This window comes from Trachymyrmex cornetzi, unplaced genomic scaffold (assembly GCF_001594075.2).
Source record: "Trachymyrmex cornetzi isolate Tcor2-1 unplaced genomic scaffold, Tcor1.1 scaffold131, whole genome shotgun sequence".
Classification (NCBI taxonomy): domain Eukaryota; kingdom Metazoa; phylum Arthropoda; class Insecta; order Hymenoptera; family Formicidae; genus Trachymyrmex; species Trachymyrmex cornetzi.
Window position 1 is genome coordinate 1,469,807 of NW_017295884.1, and position 17,892 is coordinate 1,487,698.

Consider the following 17,892-nt stretch of genomic DNA (forward strand, 5'->3'; position numbering starts at 1 on the left):
GCCTGGAAAGGATTTATTGGGGATGCTATATTAGTATGTTATTCTCCAGACAAAAATAAGCGACACGTATTTTTTTATATGTGCCTATACGCACTTTTAAAGGATAAAACACTCCTTGGAAAAAAATTAATTTTTCTCTTTCGAAGCGAATATTATCGGAACTGCACGAGATAGAAAAAAATTTTCTGAAAGAGAAAAACCAATTTTTTTTCTAAAGAGTGTTTCGCTCCCTAAAAGTGCGTATGGGCACTTACAAAAAAATACTGACTGGATGTTCAGTTAAATTACACAAATTTCTATCAGGATTATATTGACAGATATGAAGCGAATATTATCGGAACTGCATGAGATAGAAAAAAATTTTCTGAAAGAGAAAAACCAATTTTTTTTCTAAAGAGTGTTTCTCTCCCTAAAAGTGCGTATGGGCACGTACAAAAAATACTGACTGGATGTTCAGTTAAATTACACAAATTTCTATCAGGATTATATTGACAGATATATCACAATTATACGTTCATTAACATTCAGTGTTCGTGGATCATCGAAGTAGCAGTTTCCGTACAATCACAGAGCATCGTGAATGGTGGTTCGCATTCGGATGGGTGACCGTTTCAAATTAACATAAAATTAATTCCCATAATATTTCCTCATAAGGCCCTGATAATTTTTCCTGACAGGGCCCTGATAGTTTTTCCTTATAGGACCCTGATAATTTTTCCTTACAAAGCCCTGATAAATTTTCATTATAAAAGCCCTGACAATTTTTTCTTACAGGGCTCTGATAATTTTTCCTTATAGGGCTCGGATAATTTTTCCTTATAGGGGTCTGGTAAACAATTTGTTACATACCATGTAGGGCCCAAGTAATCTACCCTAATAGGCTCTTTTTTAAGCCCCAAACAATTTTCTACACGGGATACTATGACTACATTAATTAGAAGGGCTGTCAGATTTCGAAAGTATTTTATATCATGGTAGTGTACAAAGTATCTAGAAATCTGTAAAGTTCGTTACAACGAAAGAGATTCGATTTTGCGAAAGTTTATCTTTACCTAATAAAGTTATCCAGAATCTCAGTTTAGTTAAAATTCCTCAAATGAGATTTCGAACACCGTTTATTTTCAGGCTATGGTAGGTTTTCCAAATTAGTATATAATCTATACAATTTATTAATATAGAAATGAATTTTAGTGAATATATAATAAATATAATATTAATAATAAATTTATATAAACGTTATTATTATTACAAGTAATTAATAGAGAAAGGTTGCCGATATCGTTATGCTATACTTTGTTTTTGGACATTATTTCTTAAACAAAATAAAAATAAGGCTTTAGAAACATAAATAAAAACTAGAAAGTATCTCCTATGAAATAATATAACACTTTTTATAATGCTGTTTGCAATTTTGCAATAATTAACTTTTTCATGAGATAAAAATGTATATCTGACAAAATGGGCTGCTACCATTGACAGTAGATAGTATAGTGTCATTCCTATTCTTTTTTTTTTATAGGAATCATCTATACAAAATATCTACAAGTGAATGTATATGAGAATTTTTAGACTGTTTTTACTTCAATCGATAAATCGATAAAAAACGTTTTTTTTTATCGATTTGTATGTAAACTTTATGTTATTCTGCAAGACGCAAACATGTAACGTGATAGTTTTTTTAGGATTTTCTCGTAAATACAAGATTGCCTTCAGCTTCGATAGAGCTATAATGCAACACTATATAAAGATAAAGTTAGCTTATGATCTGTCCTACTGATACGTGTGTAGTTTTTCGCTGTATCTCGATTTTATATTTTAAAATCATGTATTGTGAGAAAAAATAAGAGAGAGGAAAATATAAATAAAACAGATTTTAGAAACTACAAACATGTTAAATAATGTAATATTATCAATAACATATCGACTATTTAAATTATACGTAATTTGCAAAAAAAATTATTAGAATTTCATTTCCGCATTTGTAGAAATCGTTTTTAGCTAATTTTGTATAGAAACAAACTACAAATATATAAATTATGAGTTTTTTTTTTATTTTTTAATTATATGTAATAAATAATCTGTAATATAAACAAAAGTAAAATATAAATTTCTTTGTAAGTAGCTTGAAATATTATAAATTAATAAAAACTTGTTCAAACTTGAGGGATTTTAAATTCGGTTAGCGATTCATATTTCCAGATACGCGCTCACGTGCGAACGGTTAAAATACGGTGCGTATTGTTGCGCGAATGACCTCCAGTTTGTAGTAGTCCTTCTGCTGGTGCATTTGCTACCCCCTGAGGGCATAGTCCAGAGTTTTTGCGTCGGTGCATTAGGAACGCGATATTTCAAGCTCTGACCCAACATATATTGGCCATCTCCCCACCCGCGTTCGCCGCACACAGATTCGCACACATATGCCAGCGTCTCTTTTCCCTGGCCCCCGTAAAACCACCGCGGGCGGTTCTGTCTGGTTGGCTCTGGTTTAAAAACAATCGCTATAACCGCGATCCCCGGGCGGTTTTACCGGGCGAAACAACGCCGAACGCTGACCCGCAGAGCGACGGGAGAACTTTTCGCTGACTTGAGCCGGTCCAAGCTCCCCGTGAGAGAAGATTTCACATTTAATGGCGTTTTGCAGCACGGAGACCCACTCGTCGTTTCGATTATCGTGTTACATTGAGAAAAGCACTGGCCTCGATGGAATTCAACGCGCTACCGCCACTATATTTCTTGCGATACCTTTCCCTTTCCCGACAATACAATACTTTTACGTTTCTCGTTCCATAATCGATTGTTAGATATTTAAGAATTGAAGAAAATCGAAAAAGGAAAAAGAATCGAAGTAGATAGTGTCTTTGAAATGATATAAGATTTCCATATTTGCTTCTTCTACGTCTATATCGTAAGAAACGTTCAAGATTGAAATCTTCTCTCATATATATATAGATGAGAAAGTAAGTCTTTGATGACATAAAATATTTCACATTTTTTTACAATTTTATGATATCTCTTTATCTTTTTGCATAACATTTATTTCAACCACCTGTGACCCACAATAATTGTAGCATAAAATATAATTCATAGATGGAAATTTATTGTTTCCCTTAGGATTACAATCACCGCTTATATACACTCTGTAATATACATATATGCAGATACATACGAGGCCATGAAGGTATAGGAGAAAAGACTAGTATTTTTGCGTGAAAATCGTAATAGCAAGGTAATTGTAATATTAGTATAAATTATCGTAAAAAGAATGGAATTAGAAATTGTGATATGTAGGATAAGAAGCATTTGCATGTTTAGATAAATTATATTGAGGATGAGAATTCTAAACAAAAATTATAAGGTATGGGAATGTGTAGGTATGTGATTAAATAAAATTATAAATCAAGTCCCTTTTGACGTGTAAGCAGAAGTAATTTTTTCTAAAAATACATCCATATATACAATTTTAATTTACATTTAATTTATATCTTCTCTAAATACATCCAAATATACATCCATATGTACAATTTTAATTTACATTTACATTTCTTTTTTAACAATAATAGGATTGGAAATAAGACCGTTTATGTTAGAACATTACTTTAAATACGAAGCGTCACTATGGTCCGAATGTTAAGATGTTAAACTATTGTACATATTTATTTAAATATTGTTTATACACGCTCGCCTAAAATACGTAACTCTCTACACATATCGGTTATTGCGAGGAATATTGCTAAGGTCTCGGTGGTCTAATGGCTTAGGACGCTCGCACGGAATGCAAAAGATCCGGTTCGACTCCCGGCCGAGGCAATATTTTTCGCAATAAGTTTATTACAGTTTTTTAAGATTAAATTTGGGAAATTTATCTTAATAAATATTATTAATATTTCAGATTGATTGCGTTGAAAATTCGACAACCATATCGGCAATTATAATTTCTGAAATTAATTCATTTAAATGAATATATATATAATAGTTCAAACATCTTAACATTCAGACCGTAGTGGCGTTTTGTATTTAAAGTGATGCTTCTTTTTTAATATCTTTTTTGCATATTGTATGTAATAATGTAATTATTATTTAAAAAATGCAATTTGATTACAGCTTTATTTCTTTAATCTCTCTGGTATGAGTGTTTTCTCATATCTTGACTGCAAAAAAAATGCAAAGTAATAAGGCTGTTTTTAAAATCTAACTATAAGTTATCAACAACATGAAAGCTGAATCTGATTTTTGCCAATTGAATAAATGAATCGTTCGCACATAAAGAATGATTTATTATGAGCTATGTTGACTGGAAAGTTTTTGATGAAACTGTTCGAAGGTACCAACCACATTCAGTCGACCGGATCTTTGCCCCACGATTATTTTCGCAAGTATTTATCGCTGCTCCTTCCGGTCCCGAATGATGCATCGATATCCGCCAACACGCACATTTACGGATGTTGCGGTCCATCGAATTTCCTGCGTTGCGGCATATTTTATGACAACATCGATGTTCCATTAATTATATCTTAAAAATATATAATATTCTCGATATTAATACGAGGACTTTTAAGGTTGCTAATCCTCGGCGAGTAGTTAATGCTACATTCGTGCATAATCTTAGATTATGACGCATCGTTATTAAGTCCAAGGGTTCTATTTCGGCACGTACACAAGCAATTACATGAACTATATATTAGCAATGTAACAAGAGGCCGCTGCAAATTGCAATAATTGGTGTAATTATGTATACGCTCTGCGGCAATAACTATAACCGTCAGCTCGGCTTGTCGTTTTCGACGACGACAAACTGGTGCGACCTTTCTAAATGCTTAACTTGCCCTCGAAAGAGCTGTGCCGTGATAGGGAACTGCCGATGCCCCGTTCAGCGCTTACCGGTGAATTTATAGACGGGGTTGCATCGACGGTCGTTTCTCCGTTCCGGTACTAAAGCCGCATTCGTATTTATAACCGGCGCCGAGCACACTGGCCAAGCGAACAATCCCCAAAAACGCTTAATGCCACGGTTAAGCAGCAGAAATTCCGCCGATACCTCGCCGTCGCGGTGCACTTTTTTTTTACTCCTTTCGCCCACAACATGCTCGCGATCGCAGTTGAAAGCTGCGTCTGGCGGAAACTATAACGCGGTATATTGCGAACGTGGACGGTAGGATTATCACCGTACTTATATGAAAGTCCACTCGAGCGCGTCCGATGCACGCACGTGTTTCAAAAGTTGCTGGAATTGCGCGAATTAGCGATGCGGAAATGACGAGTTTTTAAGTGTAGAGAGAGAGAGAGAGAGAGAGAGAGAGAGAGAGAGAGGGGGGGGGGAGAAGGGGAGAAAAGAGTATCGTTCCGCGCAGAGGACAATGCAGCGTCTGCACCGACGCAGATTTAATTTCTGCTTGGTCGGCTCTTTTTTTGTGATTCGGCGTAAGTATGCCGGTTGTAGTCTCGTACTTTTATTTTCGGCCACCGCCGTGTTCAAGGTACGTCTATTATACCGTGCTTTTTTTCTCTTCAAAAGGGAAACCAGACTACAATAATATGGAGCTTCATGTTTATTTGTATTACGGGGATTGGGCTTGCTGGAAAGCAGCATAAATGAATTGAAGCAACCCGAGGCAGACGAATTTGTCAACAAAACTCGTCGTCTAGTGAATGGTAAAGTTGAATGAAAACTTCTCGCGGGGCGCAACTTTGGATTAAACGAACCGCGCTTGCGGCGAACAACAAGCCTTGGGTTAACCGAGCCTCAGACTATCAAAGTTCTATCGTTTTTGCATATTGAATTCATGCAAATACGCCACATGCAAAATCTTTTGCATCCCGAAAACGTCTTACGAGAAACACCCGCGATCAATATGCAAGACTACGTTTTGAGAGCCTTTCATTTATAGATTCAATTAAACAATTTATCATGTTATTATAATAAATCTCGTATAACGAGACGGTCTTTACATGGTGTACAATCTTACAGTAATGTTACGAGCCATAGTACAAGATCTTTGAGAGTTCTACACCGTATGCTAAATTCGTGCAACAACACAACGAGATATTCGCTAGTAAATGTACGGATCTTTGGATTGTAAGTGGTATGCTCGAATTGAAATCGGCTTTACATTTCTACGGATGTTCAGCATTAAGCCAAAGCCGATTATGATAACTCGCCTATCCTATCCGTGATAACTGTAAGGGGTTGACTGTTCGTGCTGAAGGAAGCTCTGTTTCTCTGTGGTCGTGATGCAAATTGGTCCATGCTTGGTAACCCTGTTGACCGCAGTCGATTAACGAGCAGTCTCGAATCGTTAACACTAAGAGCTGATACGACGAATTAATCAGTATAATCTGTAATACTGCAAATACTATAAATGAATAATATGAACAGAAATGCACTCGATACGATCCTATCATGCTCATTTCTATCTATATTATTCATTTATTATATTGCATGCAGCAACGTGCTTTTTGTAACATGATAACCTTTTTAAAATCCGTATATTCATAATATTCATATTTCATTTTTACTGATAAATGCATGTATTTGGAATATATACTACCGTTCAGAAGTATTTATCCATTTTGTTTTCTTTAATGAAAAAAAAAAATTTCAATCCTTTCTAGTCTTCTAGATGTTAGACTTAATAATAATGTTTGATAATCCAAAATATATTTTACATTCTACATCGTACTCTTTTGCTTTAAAAGTGATATAAACAAAAAAATTAAATTTTCCAAAACAGGGAAGAAACTATTTTTCATCTTGATAGAAAATATTGACTAATCGAATAATATTGGCAAGAAAATATATTCTTATTAAGTATGGTCAAATATCATTTTTATCATTTTTGTTTCATAATCTTTTAAAAACTACCTTTTCTGAATTGTGATGATTTTGACAATTTTTAATGAAATCAATTCTAAAAGTACCGATCATTATTGGCTATTTTTATTCTTATTAATATTATATTTCTTGTATAAGATTTTAATTTTTTTTTTATAATTATATCCTTTATATTAATAAAATATTTGAGTTGTCATTCTTTATTTTCATAGTAATTTATTCGTTTGACATTTTAAATGAATAATAAACATTGATACTTCTAGTGTTACATAAATTTAATAATTAATAGTAATATTTATTTAGCTCATTCATGATAACATTTCGAAAATCATGTTTTTGAATTGTGTCACTTATGAAATAAAAGAGCAATACACAAAGAGAAATGGAATAGAATTTAGATAAAAGAGAAATATATACAAAATTTCACGTAGACAAATATTTTTTAGCAGTACCGCAGTTTACGTTATTATAGAATCTGAGAAATAAATAGGCGCATTTATCAATAAAAGTAAGGTGTAAATATGCAAAGTTTCAAAATAAAATAAAATAAAACAAACCAACGTGTAGAAGATATAACATAACGAATAATATAACATAACAAAATTTTAATAAATAATATTTCTGAAACGTGATTGAGAGTGCATACGTTCCAATTAAAAAGGAATGATTTTCTTCAAAAGGTGTATTAGCCTTCTATCGATTTCATAATGCGCTTAAGCGATTACAACATTAATTACTTGACTAGTCTGTTAGACGTCGGGGTCAGGTATACAGCAGAACTTCGACATTACTACCATGAAAATAGACCGACGTTAATAACCGTACTAGTGAGCTTCGCAATTTCTCTCCTCTATCTAGTAATATATTGCATAGTTCTAAAACCACATAATTCTGAAATCGAATGATATCCTACGTTGTGAGTTAAAGTTCCTATAGTTTACAAATTATTTTAAAACGGCAAGATACATTTTGAGTTATGCAATTTGTTGTATTTTATTTAGTTGTAAAAATTTAACGTCAAATTCTCTCTCTCTCTCTCTCTCTCTCTCTCTCTCTGTCTCGTCTATTTCAGATTATTGTCAGTAGTGGCTGTAAACGGCAGCCAGCACACACTCAATTTTTACTCAATTTACTCGCTAGCTTTGTCAAAATTAGTCGAGCGTAAAAATGTTACGATTGTCGGACTAGGGAAATGGTTTTTGTTGAATTCAATACAACGCGCATATATACGTACGCATGCACGTTGACGCATATGTATGTGCCTCTCTGTTTGTATACGCATTATACATATTTATAGGGGATAAAGCGATATAAACACGGGGAAAGGAGAGAAGGATGGCAAGTGCGAAGCCAATTAAAGTGCAAATGTATGGAGATGGGGATAGAATGCCAAGCACCACACTGACCGGGAAACTATAAAACCAAAACTCAACCAGACTAATCAACATCTATCATGCCATATCAACGCATTGAATTTGTTAAAAAAGAGAAAAAATGGAGGAAGAAAGAGAAATGTAAAAGCAAACTATAAATAAATAGTGGAAGTAAATAAAATTAATATAAAAAGTGTTATATATAGCAATTTAATGTTATATGGATTTGCATAATACGTTTGAATAAATGGCTTCGGAAGCGGCAAAAATACAACTGAAATTGTAAATTATCGCAAAAATCAAGGTATAATAATCAAACATGAATCCGTAAACGAAGCTTATAACGATTGCATGGGATTATTTATATTACGATTTTACGATATTTTCGGAGTACTGCATTCGAAAAGCTGTTGATATGAAACATTTTGAGCTCTTAATTTAACGTACTATTTTCAACGTGGAAATGTGTACTGTAGAGAATACAAATTAACACGCACTTGATTTCCGACGATGGGAAATGGCGTTTATTAAAAAGTCAATCCGCACGGCGCGCATGGACGTGAAAAGAACACGGTAGTTTCGAAATTATGCAGCAACGACCGGCACGGCTGGTACGGCCTGTTTCAGCTAGATATTAAGGTTAATAAATGAAACATAACAGGATTTCCACACGCCAGTTGCACATGGCGGAAGTTGCAGCATAGCCAGCACGCTTTCGCTTTACAGGGAATTCAAGCGCTCTCTGCTAGTTGAGAATCGATCAGCACAAAGTCGTTTCGTATGAAACTGCTACGTAGAAGCCCGCATTATTGGAAATCAGCTTACCAAGCGGCACCGACTGTAAAGTAACAAATTATTGTACATGACACTCGCTACTGTCGATTCAATATCTAGCGAGCAGAATCTGATCGGTTAAACTGTGAAACATTCAAACACACATCTTCGTACACATCAGCGATAAATTCGATCCCAATCGACCGTTGAAGTTTACAATTTACAAATGCTATTTATTATGCCATATTAATCCTTTTACATCCAATATTCTATGTACGGATGGATATCTCTTTTATACATATCTCTTTTATATTTCTAATGTATATGTATATTTAATATCAGTATTGCTTTTCCGTAACATATGGATATGCTCTGAACTATATAATTTGAATTATTTCACATGAAAATCGTGGAAAATGCGAATTGATCTCCATGTGAAAAGATAAATAGCATAAATACAGAATGAACTTGTGAAATATACCTCTGAATAAATAAAAAATCGATCGCGAAGAATTAATAAAATTTCAAAGCGCAATCAGATTTACGATGGAAATGTTTCAACTGTAATTATTTTAAAATCTTTCTATCTTCTCACGATATTTTGGAGATTATCGTAAATTCCTCTTGATAAAGATTCCGTGCAGAATCGATATTGGAAAATTCCAGTACAAAAGTTCTCGATTGATTCGTAATCTTTTTTTAATTAGCTAGTCGGCTCGTCAATACATAATAGTATTTTATTTTGGTTGATCGAAAGCCGAGTGTGAAAAAGACATGATAAACATCTAGTTCTCGTAAATCGAGAATATGCAATAAATCTAGATGAAATGCTAAAGCTCGTTCTTCCACCTTAAGTCGAGCGAAGTAGAATCGCACTACACTGAACGTGACCAAAGGAAAGGATACGATAGCCCATTTCTTTAAAGCCTCGAAACTATAGTATAGGATTACGGTTATAGTGTGCACCCGCGGAAATCTTCGATATCGCGAAATAACGAGCTCGGCTGTCGTAAGTATTATCGAAGTCACATAGTTCACAGTCATTGGAAACCTAATGCTTTATTGTAGCGAAGTATGATAGAAATTGATGTGCTAGACAAAAACGATAAATACACTGTTAAATTCATAATGTCAAATTACCTACACGGAAAAACAAATTTACTTGTTTCAAGTAAACACATTTTCTTCAACTGTAATTTATTGATTGAAAGAATTAATTACTTGCCACAATAAATTTGTTTTTTGCTCCAATAAAATATTATCCTGAAGCAAATAATTTATCAATGAAGGAAATATTTTATTCTAATAGAAACACAATTACCTGTCAGTAGAAAATTGTTTTATTAAATCTAATAAATGTCATTACTTGAATCTGATTGTTAATAAGAGAACATTTTTCTGAAATTTATGACATGAGTATTAGAAATCGTACACTGATTATTTTTTATAAAATATAATTTTTATTTCAAAAAGCAATTTCTTGGTTACCAAAAATATTAACGAGAAAATTGTTTCATAAATTAATTAAATGCCTGCTAGGGACTATTTGAGAAAATTATTTTCTTGAATCAAATAATTTTTTCTTGAAACAAGTAAAATTTTTTTTGCGTGTAATTTTAATTATTTTTAATCATTTATATAGATCGTCATGCTTCTATTCGATATGTTGTTAATATATTTGATTAAAACAAAATTAATAAATTTAAACAATTTAACTAGAAGGAATGTAATAAATTTTAACCAAAGTAAAGTACATACTTTAGTATAGATGTTGTTTACTTTGAAACTAACTACAGAATTGAATTGATTTATACTTTGACACACTTCTTTTGGAAATTAAAAAAAATAAAATACTGCTTAACTCGAATGGATTTGATTACCATTGTTCCTTTCATATAAAAAAAGAAACAATGGTAACCAAATCCATTCGAGTTAAGCAATATTTTATTCTTTTTAATTTCCAAAAGAATCACAGTTTCAATTTTCAAAGAATCACAGTTTCAGTTTTTAATTCCCAAAAGTATCACAGTGAGATCTTTCATAAAATTGTGCAACACATCTTCAAAATCAATCGGATTCATGATAATAAATAAAATATAAGTTTAGCCAGAACAGTTCTCTCTTGAGCATTCTATAATTCGAATCATACTCGTTCGAGTAAACTTACCGGTTAAACATGTAATGGTAACTTCATAAACCTTGCGCAGTTGAATTTATACTAAAGTCGAATTCCCGGCTCGCGAATTATACAGTTATCGCCGAGTTTCGGCCCGGCAGTTTCTGTCAAGTGACAAAGATAATGAACGACCTTTGAGGGACCACATCCGCTGTTCCGTCTATTACCATAGTAATACCGTCGGCTTTCGTCCTACCGTGAGCAGCTGTGCGAAAGGGCTCTTCGGACACGGCGACGCGCGCGTTTAAACGAAAATTATTAGATACCTGCAACGGCCGACCACATACGGTAGACTGGGGAGGACGACTATTACGGCGCGGTGCGGAGGTCAGCCCGCGTGTCGGCTACAAGGTGCATCCTCGATCTACGTGGCGGGCTGATCGGATCGGTGAAATCGAGCAGCGTCGACTTCATTAGAATTTAACGCTGTGTAAAGTGAGCGCTAAGTGGATCTCTTCGTTCGGCTGTCGTCCGCTGCACCTGCAACCACGATTTTCCGTGGGTTACCCTAACTGCAGCTGCTCGCGACACCTCACATTTTTGGTGTGACCTCGATCTCTGGCTATGTCACGCATTTTTTATACGAGCAAAATCCGTTTGCAAAATTTTCGTTTTTTACGAAAGATTTAATCTTACAATTAATTGAAAGATAAGATTCAAATATTTAATTGATTGAATTTATCGCATGCAAAGTGCAAAGTACATAAAATGGTGAGGCATCAGCAAGGCTGTTATTACAAAGCCTATCAGAAAATTTTGTGCGTATATTATAAATATATAAGTATCTTGGGCTTCATGCGCACATATTTGTTTTATTTTTATTTTATCTGCGAATTTATAATTACTTTTTTCATGGATTTATCTCATTTAGGAAACGTTGAGTAAACGAAGAGCACGCTGTTGAATCACAGCGAGTATAACTAATAGTAGTAATAATTAACAACATATACTAATGTAATGCATGTGTAATTATATCGCTTATACATATAAATTATACATTATTAGCGTTGCCCAGCGATCTATTGATCTAGTTTATTAATCATTCCGTAATATTCCAAGTTTATGAGAACCGCCAATCTATATCTAATAAACATACCGTCGGTGGACGGTATCCTATAATCGCTATTATTGGTTGCATAACCTGCTAATCGGAACCACATCGGTTACAAGATAACTTTATCACGTGCATAACACGATTTACGTGCACCGTATCGTCTATGCTCGGAGCTAATATATATGTAAGTTTAGCATGGGGATAATATCACTTTAATTATTCATGTTTTTCCATGTCACTGAAATCCATTTATTGGAACAAAGAACATATATATTCTCATTTTATATATTTATATTAACGTGGAATATAATTTTACTTTGGTAAAAATGTATAATTTGCTATAATTAATAATTTAATAAAATATAATGTGGCAGAAATGACCGATATACAAAATCATGTGTAAAAACTACATTAATATAACGCTGGAAAAATAATTGTTCTTTTTCTTCGGATAGCTCACGAAAAAGCTCATAAAATAATATTGAGATGAGAGTGGCTATCCAAATGGTTATCTGTAATAATAGCCATTTAATAGCCGTTAGTCTCTGAATAATCGAACGGAAAGCGCAGCATCCGTGAGTGAACGCTGTGGCAACAGTAGGATCCCCAGAGGATCTGGAGAGAGGAAAACTGAGAGAGCCCCACAAAAGCCGTCCAAGTACGTTTACTTCTTTGTTTACTTCAAGCTATCTCCGTTCGCGTTTTCGTCTTTTCTCCGATTTCCCTCGCTCACTTTCGGTTCCTCCTTGCGGGGCATCTCTGCTCCTTCGCTCTTCGAGTATCGCCAGTCCTTATCCCCTCGAATCGCCTAGCAACTCTGAGAAGGCTCCTTTTATCTCGACGATATCGCGTTCGTCCCCCTTACCCTATCGTTTAAACAAACTTCTCTGTAATCGAAACTGAATCGATGGATTAAGAATCCAATTGCGAATTTCTCACTCTCTCTCTCTCTCTCTTTTCTCTTGCTTGTTGTCTTACTCCGCGCACCATAAAATCCCTTCAAATGTTGTGTAACCCTTACAGCAAGACGCGCACGGTTGGTTAAATTGGTATCCGCGGCCGGAAAGAATCATGTAGGACGGGCGTTTTCCCGAAATACGTTTCCACTATTGCATCGACGCTCGCGATGAGATATCTATAGTGGCAGAAGTAAAAGCAGCAACAGCAGCAACAGCAGCAGGAGCAGCAGCAGCAGCAGCGGCAATAAAGCTTGCTTTATTTTTACTATCCCTCCAGCCAAGTACCGCCCCGTATTTCCTCGGGATATTGACATATCGGGGGTGCCGGGGCTTCTCCTCTTAACGCCCTTTTTACACTGGCTCGAAATTTATGTCTTCTTCCTCCTCTTCTCGTTCCGCCCTCTACTCTTTTCGCCCAGCACACTCTCTTCTTCTCCGCCTCTCTATCTCGTTCCCAACCCGCGTTGTCTTCTATCTTCCTCGTCTTGCTTCTCGTTCGACGGTGACGGTTCCTCCTCTCGCACGCATCCACCAATTCTCGGCCACTCCTCGCGTTTCTCGAACAATCAATCACGCACGCGTATCTCCACGTTTGCAGAATCAACCGGAAATCTCTATTAGAAGCCGAATCACCGCGGCCTCTTTTCTCGATATTCTAGATTGAATCTGTCGATTATTCGACCGTAGAATAACGTAGGCGCAATCGTTACTGGCAACGATCCATTCGTCGAATACTTCCTCGACGAACGGGAACGCCATTTGGATGTAAAATCACTGCAGATTAGGAATCCCGAGAAAAACGGATGGTGTCGAATTTTCTGGGCGGCAGTCAACTCGGAGGAGGATAGTAATCTCAAATATGATAAGAAATTCCTGACGTATAACTACTTGTCTACATAAACGTTATGCCCTTATTGGTATTTCATTTTACAAAAAGTGTCGTCTTTATTTCGATTTCACGATTATTGATTCTAAAATTACAAGTAAAAAACGTTTTATACTGTCACGGTGTAAGATTGATCAGATGGGACACGTAACGACATCTATTCAATCCCAAAGTGAGGTGTTAAAGACTTTTACCAAGGTCGAATTCCGCAGAGTCAGCTAACACGATGTGACATTTACTAACTTTTTGCGCAATCAAGCGAGAAGTTTTCTCTTTTCGGCTCCCCTTTCGTGGGGGACACCGCACGCAGTTCGGCGGACAGGAGGGGATCTTTATACTATATTAATAACTGTGTTTTTGCCGGTTCATCTAGCACGTTCAGAACATCGCCGGATGAAAGATGCGGCAATGATAAAAACGCGAATGCCCCGCGGACGCAATCCGGTCAATGGACGCAGAAAAACAATGAACAACCGCTCGTCAACCTGCTCGGGGGTTGTACCCTTGCCTACCTGCCCTCTCCCCTTCTCCCTCTTGCTCTCTCATTTTTTGTTGCATTCCTATTTATTGGTACTGTACCATGGGACATATGGTGGCGTAAGGGTGCGTTGTATAAAAAAGGGCTACGAGAGGAATGTGAGGAATGGTGGAGAATGAGAGAAGCGCGAAAGAGAGCCACGAACACGACGGCGAAAAACGCAATATCGCGCCGGGAATGTCAAGCAGAACTACAGAATGAAAGCAGATCGAGTGGACGTTCAAAATCGTCCGACAAAGCTCGCAGACCGTTCACCAGGATTGAGAGTCTTCCAGTATGTAGCTTCGATTACTGAAAAGCACACGACTGCGCCTCGTTACGGGCATTCGGTTACGACCGGAGGATTGTAGCTAGCGACCGTGGTCGATTATAGGTCAACTTTATTTGACATCGATGAATATACAGTTACGACAGTTAAACGATTCGTTGACGCACGGTGTATTTGACCATTCTCATATTTCGCTATTTACGTATCGAGTATGTAATCCCGTCGTACACATATCTAGGATCAATAAAGAGCCTGTGTGTAGGTTAATCCCGATGCAACAGGAGTATCAGAGACATTATTGACGACACAATACCGTTATCTTTATACGATATTCGCAATGTCGATCAAGATATAAATTACGTACACCACAAATATAATTTTATTCTGCCGATCTAAAAATAATAAAAAAATTCCAATTTTTATACGAAATAATATTAACGAAAAATTCATATCACCGATAATTAAAATTCCTGTGCACCGATTAAAAGGTTGGGATCAATAATTCATAAAATTTTGATGGTATTATAAAAATCTCGATGGAAGCTCTATCGGGAAAATTAAAACATTTATTTTAAATTTTCTTTATATGATTTTTTTTTTAAACATTCTATCTTCTCTCTATTTATCAAGACATTTTTATGGAAATATTACACGGAAAGAACAATTTCATTAAAGTATCTAAAAATTTAGGTATATGTACAGATCGAAAATAATTTTGTTGGACCATTAAAATAATTAGGTATATATTTATATTATATAATTAGGTATTAGAAAACTCTCAAGCATGATGAGCAATGCTGCAAAAAGTTTTGACATTCTAGCAATGAAATAGCTTCAGTTTGAACGTCGTACTCTCTAAATTTCTTGGAGTAAAATTTTACTCCAAAAGGGTGAAACTATGTATTATCACATTAATGAAAAGGAGTGGAAATATTTGCACTATATTGAAGAAGAATGAAAATATTTGCACTCTTGAATAAGAATGGCATTTTCACTTTTTTGGAGTGAAATTTTATCTTTTTTTATTGAGAGATTACACACACTCTCTCTCTCTCTCTAAAAAAGGAGCAAGAATTTTTTACTCTCAAAAGAGTGAAAATTTGCCACTCTTGTTGTAAAAATGCAAGTATTTTAAATATTTTCTCTTTTGGAGATTTCACTCCAAAAAATTCAGAGACTGCGTATAATTATTTTGATAGTCCAACACAACTATTTTCAGATTTTTATTTAGTTAAATTTTTAGATACTTGAGCAAAATTCTTCTTTTTCATATAATCTAATACTTTAAATATAATTTTATCAACCGGCATGCTGCGCTCGTATATTACATAAAATGTGCGATATGAAACCAAAATGTTCTCATAAACGGTTTGCTCCATACTGGCGTACATTTTTTTTCCAGGTCAAGTTGATCTCTGGACCCAAAGCACCACCGGCTGCGCCTGTACCTTTAATGCATCCAGCAACGATTGCGCTTGTTGCGTACCATCGGGTGGCTGCAGCTGCGGCGCAGCTTCGCCCGATAGATGCGCTCAATGCGGACTGGAGCAGCATTGCGCAAATAGTAAGTATTACTAAGTTAATCATGACTTATTATACAACGAGATTGAGTTTCTTGAAATTGTAATGTTTGCTGTAATATTTCGCTACGAGTGAAGATTTCTTCGTGTAACTATATTTGATGCAAACATTAATTAAAAACGTTGCAGCCAAAACGGCGCGTTGTACATTTTAAGAGATACATTTCTGACGCGCTTTAATCTGCATGCATGTAAAACATGGCACATAAATGCAAAACTTATTAATCTCGTAAGCAGTAAACGGAAATTCTTTCTCACTGTCGCTTTTTCTACCCGCCGACGATCAACTAACTGACGTATTTGCTCTCTCCGTCCTCTACGAGGAAATATAATTACGTCGTGTCAAAAAGACATAGACGATCTCTTTGAGTCTTTGCCATCGCTAAAAACAAGATTCACGCCATTAAGCCACTTGCCTCGTACTGCTTCTCGTTTGCAGTCGCTCGTGTCGCGCGAACAAGTGGAAATTAAAGCGTCGCGTCGCGGCGAGCGAGTCCCTTTGGAGAAAGGCCGTATTATAGGACGGTGCGGGGAAGTGTGATTCAAAGAACGAACGAAGGAGCAAAAGAGAACGTTTATAAGAGGATGAGCCCTTGGCAATGCTCAAAAGACACCGAGATATCTAAGGAAAAGAAAGAGTGATTCCGGTCAAACGTTCACGGCTCGCTTTGCACGATGGAATAAATCGGTATCGAAGAAATTACTCCTGCGGTGCCGTCCATTCGATCTTTCTTTCTTATAACTAATCATTCTTGACGAAGTTCCTATCCTCCATCCATCTAACCTTTCTTTGCGCTAATTACGAGGAGCGATATTGCCTTTGCGTTCCATCCATCAAATTCTTCTCTTCTCGGATTTCTTTCAACATCGCAGGATATTCTACAACCCCGTGAGTGTATTTAGTTATAGTTAAAAGGGTTTACAAATTTCTTTTTGCGCAAGCTTATAGAATTTTGCTTAAAATATAAACAAAAATCTTCAATGATGCTCATTAGCATGAATAATATTAAATTACTTGTCAATTTATTTTGTGATATATACTTCAGTTTCAGTTTAGAATTGTATTTCATGATCGACAAATAATCAGCGTGTAGTTCGCTTCAATTAGAAATTGTAAAAAATCCGCCTTGGGCCAAATATGGCTCTCTTCACTTATTTATCTTAAAAATTTTGTAGCAAATATAAAAATTGATTACTTTCGATAGCTCAATTATATTTGTAAATAATCGTATGTAACGAAATTTGGATATTTTTATTATAAAGAATTAAGATTACGATAAATGAATATTTAGTAAATCTGAAATTTTCATTAAGATTTATATTTTTTAGTAAATCTAAAATTTTCGTTAAGGTTTATGTTTTTTAATATAAATTTGAACTCACTTTATATAAGAGAATCATAAAAGAATAATACTAATAGTCTCACGTCAAAAAGAAATATGCTACAAGACGGTA

At 35.3% G+C, this 17,892-nt stretch overlaps 1 protein-coding gene across 4 annotated transcripts in view; it reads left to right on the top strand.

The window, feature by feature from the left end:
- LOC108770740 (uncharacterized) overlaps positions 1-17,892 on the top strand; it is a 310,951-nt gene that overhangs the window by 116,940 nt on the left and 176,119 nt on the right. For all 4 annotated transcript variants that reach the window (XM_018522448.1, XM_018522447.1, XM_018522446.1 and 1 more), the window contains one exon: positions 16,260-16,421. In XM_018522448.1, the coding sequence (XP_018377950.1) occupies positions 16,260-16,421 (162 nt within the window). The remainder of the gene's footprint in view (positions 1-16,259; positions 16,422-17,892) is intronic.